This window comes from Phoca vitulina, unplaced genomic scaffold, assembly GCF_004348235.1.
Source record: "Phoca vitulina isolate PV1807 unplaced genomic scaffold, GSC_HSeal_1.0 scaffold18, whole genome shotgun sequence".
In the NCBI taxonomy this organism is placed as follows: Eukaryota; Metazoa; Chordata; class Mammalia; order Carnivora; family Phocidae; genus Phoca; species Phoca vitulina.
In genome coordinates, this window is record NW_022589721.1 from 9,665,136 (window position 1) to 9,690,618 (window position 25,483).

General features: G+C 34.8%; 1 protein-coding gene across 7 annotated transcripts in view; it reads right to left on the reverse strand.

Annotated features, from left to right (window-relative positions):
- The window catches only part of CSMD3 (CUB and Sushi multiple domains 3), a 1,192,082-nt gene that overhangs the window by 368,012 nt on the left and 798,587 nt on the right, over positions 1-25,483 (reverse strand). For all 7 annotated transcript variants that reach the window (XM_032415697.1, XM_032415696.1, XM_032415695.1 and 4 more), the window contains 4 exons: positions 23,701-23,889; positions 16,491-16,607; positions 9,154-9,369; positions 6,989-7,177 (listed from right to left, as the gene is read on the reverse strand). In XM_032415697.1, coding sequence (XP_032271588.1) covers positions 6,989-7,177; positions 9,154-9,369; positions 16,491-16,607; positions 23,701-23,889 — 711 coding nt within the window. The remainder of the gene's footprint in view (positions 1-6,988; positions 7,178-9,153; positions 9,370-16,490; positions 16,608-23,700; positions 23,890-25,483) is intronic.

Below are 25,483 nucleotides of genomic sequence, written 5' to 3' on the forward strand. Positions count from 1 at the left end.
GGTGAAAGATGACACAATTTCTAGCTTGGATGGCTGGCTGAGAATGATGCCATCACTGGAAATAAAGAGTGCAGAAGGAAGAACTGATTTGGCTGAGGAGATAATGAGTTCTGTTTGGCATGTGAAGTCGATGTGCCTGTGGGAGGACATCCATATGGAGAGGTCCAGTGTACAGCTGGGAATGCAGACTTGGTACTCAGAAGAGATCTGGGTATCTGGAAGGTTTTGGAGATGGTCTTATGTTATCCAGAAATTACATCAGTGTTCACACACACACACACACACACACCCTCCTGATACTCTTTCTGTAAAAACATGAGAAATCTTTTCTCTTAGAAATAAGTAAATTGTGTGCTACTTTAATGAAAAGAGCTCATCATTAAAAAAAAAAAAAAAACAGAGAATAGGTAAAGAATTTTTTTTTTCCTTTCCTTAGAGGTGAATGACTGGTAAATTCCAAATGCAAAGGGGTTATTAAAGTTGACTAAGCTTGGTTAGTCTGTTGTAAAGGTTAGAAAACTATGGCCCAGGGCCACATCCAGCTTGTTGCCTGCTTTGGTCAATAAAGTTCTCCTGGCACACAGACACACCTGTTCATTCATATCTATTGTTGCTTTCAGGACACAATGACAGTTTAGTAGTTGTGACCACAAGCTATAAATCCCCAAATATTTACTACCTGGCACTTTATAGAAGAAAGTTTGCTCACCCCTGGTCTGTTCTATTAAAAAAAAAAAAAAAAAGGTAGTATTCCAAAATAGTTCATCAGTAAATAAGATAATAAAGAAATTCCACCTGGAATATCACAGCACTGGTCTAAAAAGTTCAAGACTTGGTTTCTGGCATAACTTTCCACTCATTATTTTTAATCTTTCTAAGTGGCATTTTCTCAGCTGTTAAAGAGCAATAATACCTTCTTGGCTTACTTTGTAAGGTCACAAGCAAGAAACTCAAAAACAAACAACAAACAAAAAACAAACTATAAAGCATGAATAGGTATAAGTTAGTATTATGGATTTTTACATTGTCAAATCAAGAGATCAATACACCCCAGTCATAATTATATAAGAAAAATATAAATATATATTTGTGTATATACTTTATCAGAGCACTTTTCTACCTAATATTTTCTGTTATCTTTACAAGAAATATTTGGTTGAGTAGAACTCATATTGGCACCATTCTTTCTAGAAAAGAGAAGTACAGAAAATTAAGGCATTTGCTTAGAGTCTGTCAGCTAATTAATGGTAGCATCTGAGAGCAAAGCAGGTCTCTGAAAAATAATTTGCTTTCTACATGGCTATGTATCTACAATGCTGACTGACTTGATGAATAAGTCCTATTTGATATACATATATGGGTATCTGATGTATATAATTTTAGCATAGAGAGCTTGGAGAGTGACATGAAATATACAGAATTTCTTCAAAGATAAATTACCCCTTCAAATGCATTTTATTCTATTTTTTTAATTTTTTATATTTTTTTAATGTTAAGATTGTTCTAGACTTACAGAGATGTTACAGTGATAGTACAGAGGTCCCATATATATAGCTGCACCCTGTTTCGCCTACTGTTAACATTCATTTTTAAACTAAATAACAAATAACGATCAGCATATATCATCTAAAAAGTCAGAAGAGTGAGAAAAATGTGTAGATGTATAATACAGAGTTATCACTTTTCTCATTTGACTTATGATTAAAGAAAGATGTTGTTACTTGTCCAAGGTCAGATAAAAAACCAATGACACGTAAAATTAGAAACAGAAGTAGATGTGTTAAATGGGGGACTATGAGGATGAATGAATTAATGTTTTTAAACTGACTTCAAAATATGTGGGGTTCCTAAAATGTGTGGACTCCTGCCTAAAGACAAGTCATTACTAACACTGAACTTGCTAATCTACTTTCCAAAATAATATGTTCTTTCATTAGCTCCTTGTTTATTTGCAACATGACCTGGCATGATTTCTGGTATATCTGGAGGCTGAATACAGATATGCAAGTTTTTTCTTGATTTAGAGAGATGACAATGGGAATAGCAATGTTTTTTGTAATGTCAACTTTAGTAAAGGAAATCAGGTACTCATTTCTTGGCCAAAAACAGGGCAGTGTTTCTTATTTTCAAAGTAATCAATTCTCTTATGCATTTTTTTTTTTTTTTTGCTTTTGGCCATTTAAAAAGATGACCAGATTATCCATTTCCATAGAAACACAGCTCTCCAGGATAATCACTTAAATATAAAATATCTTCACTGAAATATCATTTTATCTGCTGATTATTTTTATCTCTTCCAAAATGTAAAACATAGTTATATGTTTGTTTTTAAGATAAAACTTTCATCTTGATCATTAAGTAGTAAATAAGATTATATGTGTGAAATACTTAGCTACTGATAGCACATTAAACTTTTTCATCTCCTCTTTCTCTTCTCTTCCCTCTTCTGCTGGTTGGTAAAAATCAATCCTCACAACTCTTAGCCATCATGGTCCTTAGGATAACTGGATATATGTTTATGGAGAGAGTTTCAGGTACAAGAAAAAGAGACCGAGGTTTGTTATGGAATATCATGTGTTGAGCAGTGCATTAGGTGATTTATATGTCTTTCATTGCTTAGAGCTATATGCTATCTTGCAGCATAGATATGATTATTCATATTTTACATTTGAGAAAACTTGGCAGGAAGAGATCTGAACAACTTCCCAAAGGTCAGCTTAGGAAAGGCTGGAGTGTAAATATTAACTATGTGTCTGCAATGGAGGCCACCTCTTGGGGAGAAAAAGCCCTGCTTCTGAGATTTATGCTCTGAGTTTCTATCAAGATTCTTCTCTTGCTCTACAAATTTCCCTTCACTTAAGTAATCCCTGATAAATGGGTCATGGTCAAAGAAGTTTCCTCTGATTAAAATAGAGGACAACATAAGGAGTTCTCTGAAGCCACGTATCAACTGTAATTAAGACCAGATTTCCTCCCAACTTTATTGAGACCTCCAGTCAAAGACAGCACTGTGCTATTCTGAATCCAGCACAAGCCTGGGACTCAACAATGTGACAGTCATGGCTCTGCTCCTAAGTTTGCATTTTTTATAGACATTGTCACTTCACTGATAAAACAGTTATGCTAAGTTTACTTCCACAGTGTTGATGGATTTTTGGAATAAGACACTGCTTGATACAATCCTTTATAGATTGTAAAGACTATATTATGCTGTTATTGTATTTTAATAGTTTGTTAAAATATTACCTTAAAACATAAATGCAGAGGTTACTCAGAAAAGTTGTTTCAATGAAAATGTTATTTATTACTTGTCTAACATCCAGAATTAAGATAATTTTCACCAAAGTCTACCAACAGAAACTGAAAGACTCCAACCAATTTATATGCTAAAGAGAGTCAAAATTAAACATATATAAACAAAAAGTTTCTGTATTTAGTTTTGAATATCAGTTGTCTTATTGTCCAAAGAATCAGGCACCTTCTTATATAACCTATGTAAGAACCTCTGTATATATAAGTTATTTTGGTAAATGTTAGTATTAGCTTTATTCTTGACATAAAATTCAAAACCTCATCTATGGTTTGTTCTGGGAATGCATCCATCATTTGCAACCTTGTGCCAGGGAAAGACCATCTAGATTCCAAAAAGCTGAAACAGAAGCAAACTTTTGGAATACAATCTACTTACAATTTGGCCGCTATCTATAACATGAGCTTTCTATGAAGTTGGTAGTGCTAAGGACTAAAGATGGCTTTTAAGCAAGTATGGACTAGAGAATTGGCATGAGAGATACATAAAATGAAAAGTACAAAAAAATCTAAAAAGAAATAAAAACAGTACAAATAAACTAGTATTGCTAAAATTGGGTCTGTTCATATGAATGCTTACAAATAATTTGCATTTTATGTGACTAAAGATTGTGAACTTTGAAAAGATAACAAAATAAGAAATATATACATATGCATACATGGAACCAGAAATACAAAAAGGAACACATTTGTTTTAAAGCATAGGCAGAGTAGTGAAGAAAAGTTTAAAGAAAACTGGAGAAATAAAATTTTTAAAGTCATTATATTTGAAAGCATAGTTCTCTGAATCTGGTCACTTAAATGTATACCTACAGTGGAATTTATTAAACTCAATAGCCTTAATTGTAAATTTCAATAAGCTTAAAAGCAAGCAGAACTAATTTGAAAATGGGGGGAAAATTCCCATGGGCAGTAATTTGCTTTCTATATTTGTCCACAGGGTGATTTTATCTCATTCTTCCCATTAAAGATTTAGGCACAAATAAACCCAGTCTGAAAGAAATACTTTAATGAAACAAAACTAACTTAAACTTTTTTTTGCAAAGTTAAATTTTCATAAATCTATTTATTAAAATTCATTGTAAATATGAACTAAACCTTAAAAATCTACATGCAAACAGTTTCTTAATCCGTGTAACAGTCTTGTATGTATTTGGTACCTTGAGAGAAAATATTCAAGATTCACCTTCTCCTAGATCTTTTTGAGATAAAACCATCTAGTGAGAAAAAGCTGGGTTTTAGAATATGAAAAACGTCATACAAATCATGGTTCTGTCACTTATAACCTTTTTAATTTTTTTTTTCCAAGATTTTATTTATTTATTTGACAGAGAGAGACACAGCGAGAGAGGGAACACAAGCAGGGGGAGTGGGAGAGGGAGAAGCAGGCTTCCCGCCGAGCAGGGAGCCAGATGCAGGGCTCGATCCCAGGGCCCTGGGATCATGACCCGAGCCGAAGGCAGACGCTTAACGACTGAGCCACCCAGGCGCCCCTGTCACTTATAACCTTCATGATCTTGGGCAAGTTATCTAAAATCTCTAAGGTTCAGATTCTTCCAATGAAAAATGGTGGTGGTGGTGGGGGGGGTAGGATAACAACAGGATTATAATAAGGATTAAATGAGATAACTATATATGAAAGAACCTAGTAGACCCTCATAAATGTTAGTGTTTTATAAAATGGAATTCATTCCCTACTATAATTGGTTTTATAAACTAGATTGATAGGCTGGATAGATACCAGGTTATACTCAATATAATAAGAGTTATAATAACATCTAAATTCTGAATCCTTCCTATATTCCAGGGATTATATTAGGTCTGCCTGGCATGGTTAATTAGTTTAATCCTCATAACTAACTCATAACAATGAACTAGGTACTACAGCTCTAACCATTTTACAGATGAGAAAAATGAAGTTTAGAAAAATGAATTAACCCAATATCAAGTGGCCACCATCTAAACCTAAACACTCAACAGCCCTCCCTTGAACTATTCCCAAGGTTCTCATTAGCTGGGTTTTGAAAATATGCACATCAAGCAAAAATGGAAATGGGGGCAATTCAGGTAAAGAGAGGAATTTGAAATTGGGCTATAGCAGGAAAAAAAAATACAAACAAAACAAAACAACACAAAAACCCCAGAAAAATTTGCATTCTGTATAGCTTCCTGAAAAAGATGCTCTGAGAGTGTGACTGCTCATCACCTCCCAGCTTCAAGCCTCTGTGGCTGCTTGTGCTATTTCTATAAAAGTCCAGGATTTTAAAAAGAAATTTCATCAGTTACATATCATCCTGTCCGTTATGTAACCCACAGAGGCTGTGAAAACAATCTCATCACTATAAAAGCCTTCAGACCCACATTAACCTAGAAGATCATATTTTTTCACTTGATTTGGGATCCACAGGAATACCCACATTTTATATACTGAATAATATACTGAGTAAGTCACAGAGGGCATCCTGCTCATTCTCATTTTCCTCTGCAGGGCATTTTGCCTCCACAGAAAAGACAAGGTCTTGAACCACAGATCAAATCTCTAACAATTTGCCTGATTTTTAGCATACTAAACTTACACAGGTCTGTGACCTACAATTAAATTTACAATTAAAGTAAATTCAAATTAAATGCTTTTGAGAGTTTTAACAGCTTTATAAAATAATTATAAAATGACCATTTGTATCTTGTTCTGTCATAAAAACAAGTACTGACAACCACTGAATGGCTAATGACCTGAAGAAGTTTTTGCCTCCTCATTTCCTACTTTAAATAGGAAATGACTTGGGGCACCTGGGTAGCTCAAACGGTTAAGCATCTGCCTTCAGCTCAGGTCATGATCCCGGGGTCCTGGGATCAAGTCCCACATCCAGCTCCATGCTCAGCTGGGAGCCTGCTTCTTCCTCTGCCTGCCACTCCTCCTGCTTGTGCTCTCTCTCTCTGACAAATAAATAAATAAAATCTTTAAAAAAATTAAAATAAATAGGAAATGACTTAAGTCTTAATCAAAAATCCTTCATTTTCCCTACAGAATTTTTTTTTTCTTTTTATCAGCTAAAACACTCTTTTCCAAAAGTTGGGATGGTGGTTCTAAACTTGCAATATTTTAATTATTGTTATTCTTTATTTCACAACATAAAATGGATTGCTGTCTTAATTCATCTATCATAATAGATTCATTTTTATTGATTATACATATTGAGTCAATACATGCCCGTGATAGCCCTTAAATTATCCATTATTTATTTGACACATTTTCCTTCATAGTCATCTTTCATGAATATGAATCCTAAATTATAAAATATTGCCAAAATTTCAATCATAAGTCATGGGAAATCATCTATCAACAGAATATAAGAATATAATTTTCTGTAAGCTCTGAAAATATGATTATCTATCTATCTCTCTATGTATCTATCTGTCATCTATCATCTATTTATATATCTATTGATTCTTATTCCCATCATCTGAAAAGAAATTTAGAAGCATGGTTGCTTAAATGGAGCAGTTGAGAAGTTAATTGAGGTACACCAGATTGCCAAGTGGAAAAAAAAATTGAAATAACTAATATGAAATAAATGAAGAAATTCAACAGATTATAAAAGAACGAAGGGTGTGTAACCATGCAACTCCATGGACAGTGACTACACATACAAGCAAATGAAAGCAGCTGACCACGTACCCACACACCTTGGCAGAGGTGCACTCCACACTCGTCGGCCACCACCAAGACAGATGATCTCTGATGCCCCTTCCAGTCGGTAACCTGATGAGCATGAGAAGGTCAGAGTGTCGCCAACCCCAAAGTTGAACCCAATTCGGTTACCATACTGAGGAATTCCAGGATCTTCACAAGGTTCGAGGTTATATTCTGTAAATGAGATGGAGAGGAGGACAAAGAAAATGATAGTATTCACTTTTAAGGGCATTTTACTATTGTCTGCAAACTGGATGCTATTGGGCTACAGTTAGACATTTAAAAAGTGAGGATATGCATAGTTATGGGAACATGCTAATGACACACATACTTTTCTTCTTTTGTGAAAGATCAAATAACTTAATGAGTACTTTTATGTGTGAAATTCAATATAGATGAGAAAATGTCACCTTCTGAGTGATAAATTGAAAATGTAGCTATTTATCTCATATTCTTTCTTCTGCATTAGAAACATTTCCATTTACCAGTTTTGACTTATAATAATAGCATAATAGATGCATATTTTCAAACACAAAATAACATTTGGATGAAATCATTTGCACTTTAGAAATGCATTTTACTTAATGGTTTTAATCTAAATGACAAAGGTTCTTGTGCCTCTCATCTACAAGGAGTTCAATTAATCCATATTCTGAAAAACACATGACTTCAAAGGCAATGGTTTATGTAAGACTGAAGTGCCCACACACTGAAAATTGTTACATTATAGATTTATACAAGAAAATTTCCCAAGCAATGAATGAACACCATGAAAATGAACAGCTAAACGGTCTTCAGGATATAAGAAAGTACTGTTGATTAAACAACAATATTATAATTTATATACCATCCTAAGAAGAAGTAGCTTAGCTAAAACTATTCTCAGAGCATGCACTTACCTTGTAATTCCAACAGAGAACAAAAGGGATTGTTCCATGTTGATTAGCTATTATTTTATTGTTTAAAAAATTTATTAGGACATACTTTTAACATTCTAGGCTAAAATTGATTATGCTCACATGCTATTCATTATTTTAGAAGACAAGTATTTCCATGCAAATACTAGAGTAAGAACTGAAAACAAGAGTAGCATTTTTTATGATTTTATATATATATATTTATTTATATATAAATGATATATAAATGTTTATATATTTATATATAAATGATATATAATTTATTTTATTTATATACAAATGATATATATTTATATATAAATGATATATAATTTATATATAAATATATAGAAATTATATAAAAATAAATACATATAATTTTAATGTTCGCAAGTGAATATAAGATTTACTTATTAATTTGTTTCTGTATTAAGAAATAACTACTTGCCTCATTATTCCATTCAACTAGAAAGCAGAACTCTAACTGATACAAAAACTTTTTATTCACTTTGGTTGTATAAATGACTTTTTCCCCTGTAATCCAAATTATAATGTTGTCTCTAGATGAAGTTATTCTAGAATAGAGGGATAACCACATTAATTTTTTTCTAGATCATCTATTTCCAAATTATTAAATTAAATTTACCTTAATCTTGGCCTGTAAACTATGCATTTTCCAAGACACATAAAGCTAGACAATCACTGGCTCACATTCATTTGAGTTTAATTAAAACTTTAAAATATATCTTTGAATTTCTATTTTAAGTTCACTAAGCACTTTAGCTAGTTTTGCCCTGTTACTCAGAGTAGGTTTTTAGCAAATTTGTTTATTTTTTGCTTTTGTTTAAAGGTTCCCTTTAATGTACTATTATATATAATGTTCAAGGTATTTCAAACTTTCCTTAAAATTGGTTGACAGGTATTTATTTGCTTTTTTTTCCTCATCTTTTCTGTTATTTTTCCCTTTCTGTTTTGTCATACTTTAAAAATTGACTTTTTTGGGATGCCTGGGTGGCTCAGTTGGTTAAGCATCTGCCTTTGGCTCCGGTCATGATCCCATGCTCCTGGGATCAAGCCCCGCATCAGGCTCCCTGCTGGGGAGCTCAGCAGGGAACCTGCTTCTCCCTCTGCACTCCCCCTGCTTGTGCGCTCGCTCTCTCTCTCTCTCTCTCTGACAAATAAATAAATAAAATCTTTAAAAAAAAATAAAAATTGACTTTTTCTTACTAAAGCTTTTTAAATTTATTTTCTTACCAGAGAATGTAATATTGAATCCTTCATATGATATTGAAAAATCGGAAATGAAGCGTAGTTGAGCTCTGAAATTTCCATAGAGACCAGCATTGATTGTTGAAGGAAGTTCTGAACCAGTAAGGCGCGCCAGTGGTTGGGTAAAACTACCATTCTCAGTGATCAGTAAATAGTCGTGATGGTCTTCCAAATGGAAGGTATGAAAATTGAACTGCACGCCTATGAAGAAAAAGAAGAAAATTAGACTCACAAAGTATATCTGTAAACCACAGAAATTTATCAAAGTAACTAAAACCAGGACTCTCCTTGTAATTAAATTCTCTGGAAATGAAAAGCATTTTTTATTTTTATTTTACTATGTTATGTTAATCATCATACATTACATCATTAGTTTTTGATGTAGTGTTCCATGATTCATTGTTTGCGTATAACACCCAGTGCTCCATTCAGTACATGCCCTCCTTAATACCCATCACCAGGCTAACCCATCCCCCCACCTCCCTCCCCTCTAGAACCCTCAGTTTGTTTCTCAGAGCCCATAGTCTCTCATGGTTCGTCTCCCCCCTCCGATTTTCCCCCACTTCTATAAAATACTCCAAATGAGTCATCTAATAAAATCTTTTCCTTTTTTTTCCCCCTCCAGCTTCTTTATAAGACACGCAGCAAGTCATATTTTGGAAACTGCTTGGAAATAAAATTTAAAAATCAATGCCTGAAAAGATATCACCTGAGTTTTCTGAAAATTTCAAGGAAAATTCATATGCTTTATTTATAATAGCAGTGCAGCTTTCTGGTAAACACTTGACATGCCTCCTTCATTTCCTTCTGCAATCTCCTCAAACGCAAAAACACTGCCTAGTAATATAACACCCAACTTCCTAAAATGCTTAACTCTAGAAGAGAAATATAAAGCAGGCATAGGGAAGAACTGTTTGTTAAATAAATATAACAATTATTTATTTATTTTTCACACACTTCAACCTGTGTATATAATATACTGAAAATTGCACATATCATTGTTCAGATTGCTGAAATTTCACAAAGTAAACTTACCTTTGCAAACAGAATCTGAATCAATAGATACAACATTACAGAGAGCAGAGCCTCTTTTGTGAAACTTTTCTATCACTTCACTTTGCCAAAAGTAACCACTCGCTCAACTTCTAGTAGCATAGCCTAATTTTGCTACCTTATGTAAATATTTTGTAGTTTATATAATGGATTCATATAATATATACTCTGTTGGGTCTGAGTTTTACTCAACATTAGGTATGTGAGATCCATCTCTGTTTTTGTGTGTGGTTGTTTTTTCTTTTCAGTGATATATAGTATAGCATTTCATTTTGTGAATACACCACAGTCATGTATCTGTTCAACATTTGACGGTCACTTAGGTACTTTGTGTTTTAGCATGAATGTAGATGGTGCCGTCATTATTCAAGTATGTCTTTTGAAGAATATATATTTCTGTCAGGGAATATCTAGGAGCGGAATTACTGGGTCATGACCCATTACAGGTCATTAACAGTAGCTTTAATAGATACTGCTTTACAAAGTGGCTGTGCCAATCTACATTTCCATTGCCAAATCTGGTTGCTTTATATCTTTGTCAATACTTGATTTAAAAAATTTTTTTTCATTTGTTCCATTCCGGTGAGTATGGTGTGGCATTGCATTGTGGTCTCCCATGAGGTGTTTTGTTTTGTTTTGTTTTGTTTTAAGAGATTTTATTTATTTATTTGAGAGAGAAAGGGTGAGAGAGAGAGAGAGCAAAAGGGGGGGGCAGAGGAAGAAGCAGACTCCCCCCTGAGCAGAGAGTCCGACATGGGGCTCGAAACTGGGGCTCTGCGTTCATGACCCGAGCCAAAGGCAGACGCTTAACTGACTGAGCCACCCAGGTGCCCCATCTCACATGAGTTTTTAATGATCTTGTCTAGAACAGATGTTAAAGACTAACAATTGCACACACACGTGCACACATACCCCTCATACTGTGGGCAAGGTATTAAGTGAAATAAAGATAGACTACCACACTCATCTTTCCCTTGAAGCGCTTTTTTTTTTTTAACTTAACCAAAAAAACAAAAGGTCATTAAAATATTTATTAAAGAAATCAAAAAACCCAGAATATGGTAAGTAACAGACTTTAATATTATTCATTGACATTTTAGTTCAAAATCCTTCAAATCTTCACTGTTTTTTAAAAGCAAGCAAACAAAAGATATAAAATGAAACCAAACAAATACACTGAAAACATAAGCAATCATAAGACAAGGTTATTACTGCATAATGGACCAGTGATTTGGACTTTGAAAAGATTAGAAATGTACAAAAATACTGGTTTTCAAACTCTTTTACAAAATGTGAGGTTTTCACTGGAGTGGCTCAGTCGTTAAGCGTCTGCCTTCAGCTCAGGTCATGATCCCAGGGTCCTGGAATCAAGCCCCACATCAGGCTCCCTGCTCAGCGGGAAGCCTGCTTCTCCCTCTCCCACTGTGTTTCCCCTCTAGCTATCTCTCTCTGTCAAATAAATAAATAAAATCTTAAAAAAAAAAAGGTGAGTTTTTTTTTTTTTCCCTCTCCACAATGAGCAGGAATATAAGAGCCCTTTTAGAAGGAGTCCAGAAATTGAGTCAGTCTTTCAAATGTTCTTCAGTATAAAAATGGTAATTGACACTAGCCAGATGCAAATAAGAATGGGGTGTAGATACGGCAAGGAGAAGTTGCTTTGCCATCTAGATCAACTGCTATCTAAGTTTACAAAACAACGTAAGAGTGGAAATTCAGGTAAGTCAATTTGATTTTTATTATATAATAAAGCTAACAAAAAGTAGAGAATAAGACAATAGATGGGCAAAAGACAAGAAAAGTGTTGTTCTGCATATAATTTATTTATTTTTTTAAATGCATTTATTCTGATATACACTGAATTAATATGTGGGAAAATTAAAAATTCCGTTAGATCATGGTGCTAAGAAGCCCACTGTTGAGTACAACATTGCCTTTCCAAGCCTTACATTCTTCATTTGTAAAATGAGGTTCTCAGGGTGACTTTAAGTTTAAATGAGATGGTATATGGGAATGACGTGGCCCAGTACCTTTCACCGAAGAAATGCTCAACAGCTCTTAGCTATTGTTATTGTCCAACATGAAAGCTGATTTTTTTTTCATGTTGCTCAGTCCTAGCCAACTACTTTATAAAAGGAAACTTCCATCTATCAGATTATGGTTTAAACAATAAAATCTGTTTTCACTACTGCACAACAGTGTAAGACCTCCAAAATTCTGCTAAAGGTCAATGAATTTAAGTAAGGAAATGATACTAAGAACCTACTATACTCTAGGCATTATGGAATGTAAAGATTTAGAAGACTGTTTGGGCACCTGGGTGGCTCAGTCGTTAAGCATCTGCCTTCGGCTCAGGTCATGATCCCAGGGTCCTGGGATCGAGCCCCACATTGGGCTCCCTGCTCGGCGGGAAGCCTGCTTCTCCCTCTCCCACTCCCCCTGCTTGTGTTCCTGCTCTCGATATCTCTCTCTCTGTCAAATAAATAAATAAAATCTTTAAAAAAAAAAAAAGATTTAGAAGACTGTAAATAATTCCTGGTCTATCTGAGGGAAAGCATTCCTAAACCAACAGTTCAAACATTCTGCTAAGTGCTCTGAAAGTGATTAAGTCAGTATAACAGAGTACAGACAAGGCAGGACAGGAGCATAGAAATAGAAGTAACCAACTTGTTCAAGGGGTCAGCAGAGGCTTCTGAAGACAATGACCTTCAAAACTGAGCAGAATTTTGTGGAGGAGAAGCTCCAGGATAGACATTTCAGGAAGAAGGGGCAGATAGGTAAGGACACACGATCTTAATAGGGCAGTAGGTATTTGAGGAATAGTGAGAAAAAGTCAGTGGCTTCAACATCATGGTATCTTCTTATAAAAATGATCATTCAGGAAGGCCCATGAAGATAATTACTGTTCCAGATATATGTGAAAAGACTTGGGCTTAAAGTCAAAATATCCTGAATATTTAAGTTTCAGTTGTAGTCAACTATGACATTGAGACTCGTGAGTGTCTTTTTTCCCTTCTTTAAATTTATAGGATTGGACTAGACTATGCTTTATCTAAGGACAATTCCACCTTTAAAAGCCTAAGGTTTTTTGTTTTGTTTTTAATGTAGTCCCCTCCACCCAGATCTCTAGTAGACTAGAACATATAATTAGCATCTTGACTTCTGCAATATGTTTAAGGAAAATCTCTTCTGGTATCATTGTAAACAAGGAGCAATATAGGCTGAATGGTACTATAGTTAACTGAATTTGAAACAACTGTATGTATTCAAACACCCTGACTTAGTGTTAAGTGGTAAAGAGGTTACTGATTGTCTATTTGAAGTTTCTTAGATCTTAAATATTTAGACACTTAGATCTGTTCCATTAAGATTTTTATAAAACCCTAAAGTCTTGACAATGATGCTTATTTCAGAAAATTCTGACTGTATATGTAAATATAAATGAAATGTAAATTGTTTCAAAATAATGTCACAAAAACTCCAGATAAAAATTAATATAAGAAAATATAAGAGGGTAAATATAAAAACCTGAACTGCCCTCCACTATGGCTATTGAATCAGGATAAAGGTTAAGTAAGTAGACAAGATGTAAGCAAAACAAACAAATAAAAAGCAGGATTATGGAGAGTCATGATGAAGACACATACCTGACAATGAAATATATAGATTATAGGTAGGGAGGAAATGTGGTTTCAGAGAAAGAGCACTTGGTGTGTAGTCATAGGATGTGAATTCAATTCTTTGTCCAATCTTCACAGACATTGTGGCTTTGAGTATAAATAAATAACCTCTAGTGACTTCAGATTCTTGTCTATAAAATGCAAGTAACACCTACACTACTTCACAAGGCATTTGAAAGGCCCACTGATTCTTGATAACATGAACTCTTTTTTTTTTTTTTTAAAGATTTTATTTATTCATTTGCGAGAGAGACAGATAGAGAACAAGCAGGGGGAGAGGCAGAGGGAGAGGGAGAAGCAGACTCCCTGCTGAGCAAGGAGCCCGATGCGGGACTTGATCCCAGGACCCTGGGATCGTGACCTGAGCCGAAGGCAGATGCTTAACCATCTGAGCCACCCAGGCGCCCGATAACATGAACTCTTAAAGAAAAAAAAAAAAGTCTTGCACTGATGATAGAAAAAAATCAACTGCACAAATAGAGAATTTTAGGATTTGGGCTTACTGTACTTTAAATTAGTGCTATGACATGATGGCAAAAAAGCGAATAAAAACAAATATGTACAGGCTTCACTAATGGAAATACTTTGTGGAGTTAAATAATGCCATACCGTGTTTTGTGCTGGGAAAACACACTATAGAAGCATACTGATATCCCTAGATATCAATCCACTGGAACACATCCAGAGAAAGGTGATTAGAATGGTGATGACGATAAAAATACCTTACAATAAAGAATTGATGGAACTGAGGTGATTAGTCTGGGACGAAAAAGCTGGGATAAGGGGCTGGGGGGAGCAGACATGCAAGCCATTATGGGCACAGAATAGTGACTTGGTATATTGCAGAGTTAGGGTGGAGAAAGGATTAGGTTGTTTTTGTATGTGTGTTTTGTCTAACTCCAGTGGGCAGAACAGGGATAATAGTTGCAGAATAATTTTCAAACAATTACAACCATACAAAAATTTAGCAGGTTTTCCCAAGGAATAAGTTTGCTATCAACATAAATATCAATATCAGGCAAGTTTGTCATATTTCTGGAACACTATAGAAAGAAACTGGTGTACTGGGTGAGCGGTTGGACTATATTACCTTGACAATTTCTCCCAACTTTAAGAGATTATCCTTCACATAACTTTGGTTACGCTTTGGAATAGTCGTACTTTCAACAAATTTTCTTGGCTCTTAAAGAAAAGCATCTAAATCTGCATTTCTTGCCATGTAAATACAGATTTAATTAACACTTGCAACCTGTGAAGACGCAAAACCTTAAGTGTTAATTAAACCTCTATTTACATAGCAAGCAGTATGTAGCCCTCCATTTTCTTATATAATACAAGAAAGCTTATTTTAAACTCTATTAATCCACTGAAAGCTGGAATAATAGGATGCTCTGGTTAACTTCCAACAAAGAGGTCTTGTATTATGGAGAAGAACAAAAACCACAGTTTACAAAGTCTTCTACTTCGTTCCTTCTGTTCAATATCAGAATACTCATTTTAGCTTTTTTCTCGATAATATTTAATTTCATTATAATCATAACTCCAATATAATCCTCACCCTCAATAAAATGATGTATAATTTTAATAAAGGCAAACTTGTTTTGTGAGAACGCAGTGACTTCAAATGTATTAAACATAAGTTTTAATTTTAAAAATTGTAATAGCATCTTTTCCTTGCTAGGCTCTTATTAAAGATTTTCTATAGTGAAATCAATAAGCACGATATAGTAGTAAAAACTGACAGGAATGATTTAACAACAGAGCTAAAAGAAAAACTACTTCTCCAAAGCAGTTTTTAAAGTGAATAATTTCAGTCTTTTTAAAAGATTAACACATAGAGATTTTTAGGTAAGTAATTTTAATCCATTTTTGTTTTGATATGTTAGGATGACCATTTTCCCACTAAGGTGTTGCCTTAACCACTTCTATTGCTAGTTTATTTGTTTAGTTGTATCGCATGAATGGACCATATTTAGTTCTACAGGGCCTTTCATTTATTTGTTCAAAAGACATTTATTAACATCTACCCCATGCACAGTGCAATTTTATACTCTCAATCAATTATGTGAGAAAAATCTGCAGTTCTGATAGAAAACTGAGACACAAGTATTTTTGAATGGTTATAAATTCACATGAAGGATATAATTATAATAAATAATCATAAACATGTTAAAAGCAATATATATAAATATGTTATGTTTGCTTTACAATTTGCTCAGCACTTCAGATCATCTTCCTATTCCCTTTTGAACTTTTGAAATCAACCTCTTAACACTATACCGGAGACAAAAAGCCATCCTGTTTGAGATTTTGTTGATATGAAAATTCCAAACAACATGAGTTTAATATATCAAAAGAAAATAAATATCTCTTACATTACCATTCTGGTAAAAACATAAGCATATTATAACACTATGGAAAAGTAAATATAATCCTCTGCTGCAGTTACTCAAACTGGATTTTGTGTTAGCATATTTTAGTACTGATCTGTTTTTGCTCATGCAAAATGACATTGTAAAGGACAATGAAATAAAAATAGATGCAATGAAAATTCAGAAGATAGTCCAATTATCATTGCATGAGGCAAATTACCTTTTCCATGAGTTACATCAACAGTCCATGTACAATTCAGAGAATTTGGATAAAATTCCGGGTAACCAGGTGATAAGATTGTTCCACTAGGCCCTCGAACATCTCCTCCACATAAAGCTGAAAAATACAAAGAAATACAGTCATATGATCAGTCATAGTTAGAGAGGCAGCGGCTGGAGAAATCTCTCCTCTCTTGAAATAGAATCAATCTGATTTTCTTTGCTTAAGCTACTTCTCGGTAATAACAGGAGTGTGTAAGAGACCTCCTCCAATATTAGGAAATAGTTTCATCCACTGCAGCCCTAGAGAAGAAAAAGGTATGTAATAGCCTCTGAGAATTAGCCGCACTGTAACGTAGCTTATCTTCCCACATTTGAATCTGAAGTACATACTTATCTTATACATTTCTAATTATAAGTAACATTTGCATAAATTGGTCATAAATTAAACATGAGTAATTAATTGTTTAGCAGTCCTCTTTTATTAAGCTTTAAGAAAATGAATGGTTAATTATGCAAAATCAGTTCTTTTAGATTCCTAAAGGGGTATGTGTCATTCTTCATACAATTCTTTTTAAAACAGTGAGTTAAGCGGCAAAAAATTTGAAGGCTGCTTCTGTACTTTTCCATTTCTTTGGAAAATATCAGGAACAAACAGGAATGTTTGAGAAGCCATAACTTTTAAGTAAATACTCTGAGATAGTAAAAATAAATATATGTTTATGAACTAAGGTCAAATAAATTCAAATTTGATTCAATGTTCATTTTTTTTTTTTTTTTGGGGAACAAATCATAGTTTACACTGTCTTCTACTACACTCAACAAACATCAGTGGTTATGCTATACCAGATAATTTCATCAGTATTAAAAATTAAAGGAGACAAAGATACAGCCAGGTAAAAATGTATATTCTAAAAGAAACAGAAAGGTATTGAAGCCTTATTCTATTCCATGTAGAGATGTCAGCTCTCTTGGACATGGCAAAGACAATAAGAACTGTGTGTTGTCTTGTCTGCTCCGATCCTTGCTTCACTTCTCTGGAACACAGAAAGGTGAGTTTGGCCTTAGGCTTTTCCATGATTTCTTCCAAGTAATAATGCTGAGAAGAGTCGAGGGAATCTGGCTACTATTCTACACTGATCTGGCTAGAAATAAGTTGTTTGCAATTCCTGTAAGTATTCACACATGCAGGCTTGAAAATATATATATATATACACATATACATACACACACAGATACACACACGCACACACACACACACACATACATATATTTACATTTATATACAAAATTAAAATCCACTTCTCCTTTTTTTATTTCTTTTACTCTACCCAGGAATAAAAGAAGGTCTTTTACAAATGCCTCTCTGGGAGTTGTCTTATATCATCTCCCTAAGACCAAATATAAGACTAAAATAAAGCTATGCTTCTGTTGCAATAATATTAATAATATCAATACATTGCAAATAATATGCATGGTTTGTTACCTTAGGCTCCTATTTAGAGCTTGCATAGGCCTTGATTGACACTATTATTACTGAAACTCTCAAATTTCCTTTCAATTTTTAAGAAAGTCTCACTGTGTTTTTGTGATCAATTTAAGAGCTAGGTATACCATTTCTACTGCATCTTGCTGGTAATGGTGGTGCTAAGTTGATCTGTTTTCACCTCCCTTGTAATGCATTCTACATTTTGACAGAGGATTGTATTTTTTATTAGATTATTTTTACATATGTCAATTTATTCCTAATACACTATATTTCATTTTATTCTCCATCGTGAGAATCGGACAAAAAAATACACCATGGTATGAATTTGTTGAGTGAAATGTGTTGAGTGAAGATGCTCTACCATTTGAAAGGACTATATTGCATACAGTTAGAGTAAAACTTAGTGAACAGAAGGATCGAAATTAAGAGAGTTAGTTAAACACAGAAAAGAGATGTGGAATGTTATTCAGTACGTCAGACATGTGCGCCTACACATGCATGTGTGTGTAACTAGTGTGTTTACAGGTTGTAGAGGGAAAACTCTTCTACACATCAGCATTCTTTTTTTTTTTTTTTTAAAGATTTTATTTATTTATTTGACAGAGAGAAACACAGCGAGAGAGGGAACACAAGCAGGGGGAGTGGGAGAGGGAGAAGCAGGCTTCCCACTGAGCAGGGAGCCCGATGTGGGGCTCGATCCCAGGACCCTGGGATTACGACCTGAGCCAAAGGCAGACGCTTAACCGACTGAGCCACCCAGGCGCCCCTACAAATCAGCATTCTTTTGAATAATGCTACTCTGTCAAATCTCCTTCTGTACTTGGAGAATTTCTTGAGAATTTCCTATCTGCCTTTTGAATAATGCTACTCTGTCAAATCTCCTTCTGTACTTGGAAAATTTCTTGAGAATTTCCTGTCTGCCAACTTATACCTACCACATCTGTGTTGAAGGTGGGACGTTAAAGGGACATTCTGCAGAAACATGAATAACGCTAAGTAACCATGAACACATTAAAATATTTAGGAAGAATAGTCAATAACTAATATACTATTAATGAACATTTATATTATTACTTTGATTATAAGCAGATGATAAATATAGAGTGCATTTTTATGACATTGTGGAGGTTTTTGTTAGTTGAGAATATTAGTAGTAGATAAAGGCCCCTAAAAGGAATTGACTTAAAGATAGAATTTCATAGTAAATTATGGGGAAAGACTGTGATTTAGGTCTTTTTTTTAAAAAAGAAATGAAACTAAAAATAGGAAAATGTGTATTTTATATCTTAATAAAACAGGATATAAAAATGTGTATTTTATATCTTAAAAAAACAGGATTTTTAAAAAAAAAATAAAAAAATAAAACTACTCACCAGTTCTTAGCAAAAGCATAACAATGACTCATATTGAACTTACAACATGACAGGCACTGTTCTGAATACTTTTATTTTTATTAACTCAATTAACCCTCATAACAATCCAATGAGAAAAGTACTGTAATTATTCACAGTTTACAGATGAGAAGGCAAGTACAGAGGAAACTCTAGCAGTCTAGTTCTGGAGTCTCTGATCTTAAGCTGACTCCTGAATCAAGTGTTGATTTTTTTTTCACAATTTCTACCAAAAAATTATAGCATGCTATACTATGATGTCCTTCACTTATGTTTATTCTGTAGCATTTCCCCCTCAAATGATCAATCTATATAAAAATTATTCCAGGATATGGGGCGCCTGGGTGGCTCAGTAGGTTAGGCATCCAACTCTTGATTTCGGCTCAGGTCACGATCTAAGGGTCATGAGATCCAGCCCCTACCCCTGCGTCAGACTCTGCACTGGACGTGGAGTGTGCTTGAGATTCTCTCTCTCCTTCTGCCTCTGCACCCTTCCACACCCTCCGACCCCCGCTTACACGAACATCCTCGTTCACTATCTCTCTCTCAAAATAAATAAAATCTTTAAAAAAATTATTCAAGGATATCATTCATTTTCTCAGAGATTAATTTAATCCTTTCATATTCAAATCAATCTCTTTTTAAGCACCGAATACCTAAATGTGTCAGTATTCTTGTCTTTAATTGATTTATATCTTACGAATTCTCATTTGTCAATGACTTTGTCTGTAATTGAAACAGTCTTCCATCATCAGCAGCCACAGCATCATTTGATGAAATCCTTCATCTTTCTAAATGAGATTATTTTACATTGCAAATATTTGGAATTGTATTTGCTTTATATTATTGGCTTTTTTGAACAATCACAAGAAATTACCTACACGTGCATTGATACAATGCATAGTGATAAATGCTAATGCAGGTTTGAGTTGGATTAATTTTATAAGTGGTTAATTTATTACTGAATATTCTACCAATCTGATGATGTTTGCTTCTCTAAAAAGTTCCCATCCTATTAGAATACTAAGAAAGTATAAGGGGAAATCAGTCTATTAGAATCAGTTATGAGAAGACTGAAATATTAAGATGAATAATAAAGGTAAATTTCATATGTGAGTTTTTTTTTTTTTTTTACTGTAAGATAGAAAATGGAACTAAATATATTGAAAAAGATAGAGTGGTATACAGACTACAAAGAAAATTTCTCTGAGAATAGTTTTTTAATTCGGTTCAACAGAATATATGGTCATTTGCACAGTAAACTTCATTAGATTGAGAGTACCTAAAATGGATACCATGGATCTCCTGTTCTTTGTATATCACCTCTTCTGAAGAAATTTCAGTTTATCCCAACCACCTTGCTAATGGATGCCATATGTCTTTAGGGACACAAACATTTTTTAACACATATAATAGGCTTATATGTTCTTGTGAATTTTGTATCAAGTAAAACACTGTGGAGAAATTAGAGAGTGATGAAATGTACATGAAATACCCAGTTACTTTATGTTAGAGCAAACAGCCGGCAGGGGAAAGCATATAAAAGGCCAGAGACCAGTAGCACAGCTAAGTTACAATGATAGCCCAAAATATGAGTTGAGGGCAATTAGCCAGATATACAGTGATCTTGACTAGCAGTTTTCTTTTTTCGCTCAGATTTTTGCCACACATGATCACTACTTTGTCACATGATAAATATCAATTAGAGTTTTAAAATAGTAAAGTTTTCTTAAAAGCCAAGCCCTTGAATGTTATTGTCCAGACCTATAAAATTATACTTTGCTCTTTGTAGTGATACACACCTGGCAAGTGCTCAACTGTCGAGAACAACAACAGACAATTTCTAGACCAGTATCCATCAAAACATTTTGAGTATTGCAATGGAGCACAGAAATAGCCATCTATTACAAATCCCATTATGATTTTTTGTTTGTTTTTAAACTCATTTTTTTTTTTCTATTTCCAGGTCTCCCCAATTTGAACTGTAAACCCATATGAGAAACTATACTATAGGGCCTAAGAAAAGTTGAGACTTTGCCCAGATGCTTTATCCAGGGAAAGCATAATGAGTCAACGACTTTTAAATATTGACTAAGATTTTGATATAGGTGAGGGGAGGTCTAAGACTTCCTAGTATAAGGAGAATAAAAAGATGAATGAAGGCAGAGGACAAGAAAATATATATGCAGAATGAAAATATAGTAAGTATTCCCAAAAGACTAGGGAGTATATTGCATTCATTCTTTTCATTCAACACAAATTTATTGAGTACCAGCTGTGGGACAGGAACGGCTTTTGGCACTGAGGACATGACAGTAAACTTAACGAAGTTCCTGCCATATAGAACTGACAGCCTAGTAGAAAAGTGAACAATGAATACATAAAGGTATTAGGGAGTGGAAAATACTATAAAGAAAAGTGTAAGTGGCATGACAGGTGTTACTCTGCAGCAAAAAGAGTGCCTGGGTGGCTCAGGAGGTTAAGCATGGGGCTCTTGGTTTCGGCTCAGGTTATGATCTCATAGGTCATGAGATTGGGCCCTGCGTTGAGCTCCACGCTCAGCGTGGAGTCTGCTTAATTTTCTCGCCCTCTCCCTTTGCCCCTCCTGCTGCTTGCATGCACACACACACACACACACACACACACACACTCTCTCTCTCTTTCTCTCTCTCAAAATAAATATTTTTTTAAAGTGTTAAAAAAAAAGGATAAGATATCAAATTTACTAAATAGCACAGAATCTAACTGAACCATTTCTGACTTGAGGTTCAAGGTTCCTTGGTCAGTAGTGAAACAAGATGAATTTAAAAAGATCAGTAAAAACTCAGAAACCTAAGTATACAGAAAAGAGAACTGAATTCAAAGTATTCTTCCCATCTGACAGACTTGATAGCAGAAAGGATAGCGTATCGTCTTTCAGCCACATATTCCAAGTAGTGCAGAGCATCCATAAACTAAACAGCTATACACCAGCATTATATTTTGTCTCAACCATAGAAATGGATGGACATATGACCTGGACAATGCTAATTGTATTGGGCCCTTCTCCTTTACTACAGTAACTGGTTCAGGTATGGGATACTTAGAGACCTTTCCTGCAATTTTTCTAATTGGAACATGGAAGAACTCTCATTCTTGTCTGATCCTGGAAATATGAGACTATAAATCTACATGTTCCTATGAGTGTATTCTCCACTGCTAAATACACCCATGTAGAAAAAACCTGGCTGCAGTTAAAGAGAATTATGTCAAGACACAGAGAAAAGCCTAGGTAGAAAATGGAGAGAGCCTTTAAAAGGTTTGAATTCATGTTTATAATTAGTCATGAGAAGTACACCACCCTTGCCTTTTGTAAGATTTGAATAAACAACAAATTCTGCTTTTATTTTTTAAAACCAGTTACAGTTGGGATTCTGCCACTTACAATCGCAAGAATGCTGACTATTATAAATAGTATTGTACCAAATACAAGGAAGATGTGCTGATGATTCCTTTAAACCTTTTTATAAAAACAAATTGGCCTAAAACTCTTTCTAAAAAATAGTGGAAGTGACAGTATTTGAAACTTTAATCATAAAATGACAAATGTGATCTTCCACTTTGAACAAGAACAAGTACAGAACTTGGAAATAGTGTTATAAATAAAAAATAAAGCCCAGGATCAAATAATGCATAGATTTACATTGTGTGTGCTTTTTGATAAAGCAAGTATGAAAACACTTCTTGAGCTTAGCGAAGCAGTTTCTTCCACTGTATTTTCACATGTGTTTTCTGAAAAATGAAGCATTTCTGACTTATTCTCCATTGAAACAAAGAAGAGGTAAGGACACTGGTAGAATATTCATCATGACCAAGAATTTGCCACCACACGACAGCCTGAGGATGTTGTCATAGTGCTGTATACTTAGGTAGAATTTGGACTGATACATTTTGCCTTCCAACTTGGGAGGTAATATTCTGTTTCTTTTGTGCATTCATTGATAGCAATTTGACATTTTCAATGCTACTTTGTCAAAGGTCCAAGCACACAATATGCACTTAAACTGGTTAAGTGCATATTTTGAAAATATATATACCATCTTTAGGCATAGGGTAAGGCATAGGGTAAGTTTGGCTGGTTATCAATATTTATTTTTTCTTTTTGAAGTCTTGGTGACATATAATGCATTTTTTATTTTATTAATGGTCTGATAAGAAAACTACCAAAATTCAAGATAATCTTTTAACATGAAATATTTATAGTTGTATTATGTCTCACATTTTATAAATATTATATTGACTTCTTTTTGGTTTATAAATCAGCTTATTTTGCATGTTGAATTAATTCTTACCATCACAGGTTGGGAGTGGATGACTCCACCAGTGGTTTTTTTCACACAGAAGAGGCTCTTCATGGCTCAGCCTGTATCCTGGATCACAACTAAATGAAACAGTAGAACCTATGGAGAAATCATGACCGTAGCGACGGCCGTGTACAGGAATGCCAGGGTCCAAGCAAGAATAAGTGTTCACTGTAACACCTAGGAAACAAGGGAATACGACAAAGAGTAAGTTTGATGGATTCAGATTTGCCAAAATTGATTCCTATTTCTTCAAACGATTGTGAGTTATGATTTTCACAAATAAATTAATGTGCCCATAGCTTTATTTAAACAACCAGCAATTGTCTAACAAATTTGTTTTGACATTTTCTACCCACGAAGTCTACATTCAGATCACTTAGTTATATAAGAACCTGATGAAAATGTATAATTATCTATCAAACTTTACATTGTTATAAATCATATAGATATGGGGCACCTGGGTGGCTGAGTCGGTTAAGCGGCCAACTCTTGACTTTGGCTCAGGTCATGATATCAGAGTCCAGGGATCGAGCCCCATGTCAGGCTCTATGCTCAATGGGGAGTCTGCTTGGGATTCTCTCTCTTCCTTTCCCTCTGCCCCTCCCCTTGCTCTCTCTCTCTCTCTCAAATAAATAAATCAATCTTTAAAAAATTATATAGAGGGCGCCTGGGTGGCTCAGTTGGTTAAGCGACTGCCTTCGGCTCAGGTCATGATCCTGGAGTCCCGGGATCGAGTCCCACGTCGGGCTCCCTGCTCAGCAGGGAGTCTGCTTCTCTCTCTGACCCTCCCCCCTCTCATGCTCTCTCTCTCAAATAAATAAATAAAATCTTTAAAAAAAAAAAAAATTATATAGATAGGGGCGCCTGGGTGGCTCAGTCGTTAGGCGTCTGCCTTCAGCTCAGGTCATGATCCCAGGGTCCTGGGATCGAGTCCCACATCGGGCTTCCTGCTCAGCGAGAAGCCTGCTTCTCCCTCTCCCACTCCCCCTGCTTGTGTTCCTTCTCTCGCTGTATCTCTCTCTGTCAAATAAATAAATAAAATCTTAAAAAAAAATAAAATAAAATAAAAAATTATATAGATATAAATATATAGGGAAATATGAAAGTATGAATGCCAGTACCTTTCTAAATAAAAGAGTACAACTCTGTTGGCTACTTGTCAGGGTTTTGTTTCTTTTTTTTTTTTTTTTTAAGATTTTATTTATTTATTTGACAGAGAGAGACACAGCGAGAGAGGGAACACAAGCGGGGGCGGGGGGAGAGGGAGAAGCAGGCTTCCTGCAGAGCAGGGAGCCCGATGCGGGGCTCGATCCCAGGACCCTGGGATCATGACCTGAGCCGAAAGCAGACGCTTAACAACTGAGCCACCCAGGCGCCCCTTGTCAGGGTTTTCAATAGCCTTCAGTGTATCTGGTGTCTCCTGATGATAAGCTTCCTTGTGACTTATAATGTCTAGCTGAAACCACACCATGACAATGCCTTTCCCTTAGTAAGACATGGTTTCCCATCATTGGCCCTGTTGAGTTTTTGGGGTTTACGATTCTTTGTCCTGGGCCTGTCCTGTGCTTTGCAGTATGTTTGGCAGCATTCCTGACCTCTAACTTCTCCAGTCATGACAACCAAAAATGTCTCCAGATATTGCCAAATGTTTCCTGGGATGCAAAAAAATGCCCTGAGTTAAGAATTGAGGTATAAGGTAAAATAAAAAATTACCTTCTTCTTCCTAAATGAAAGGCTTAAACAATGAATTACTGTTGTTTTTATATTCCAA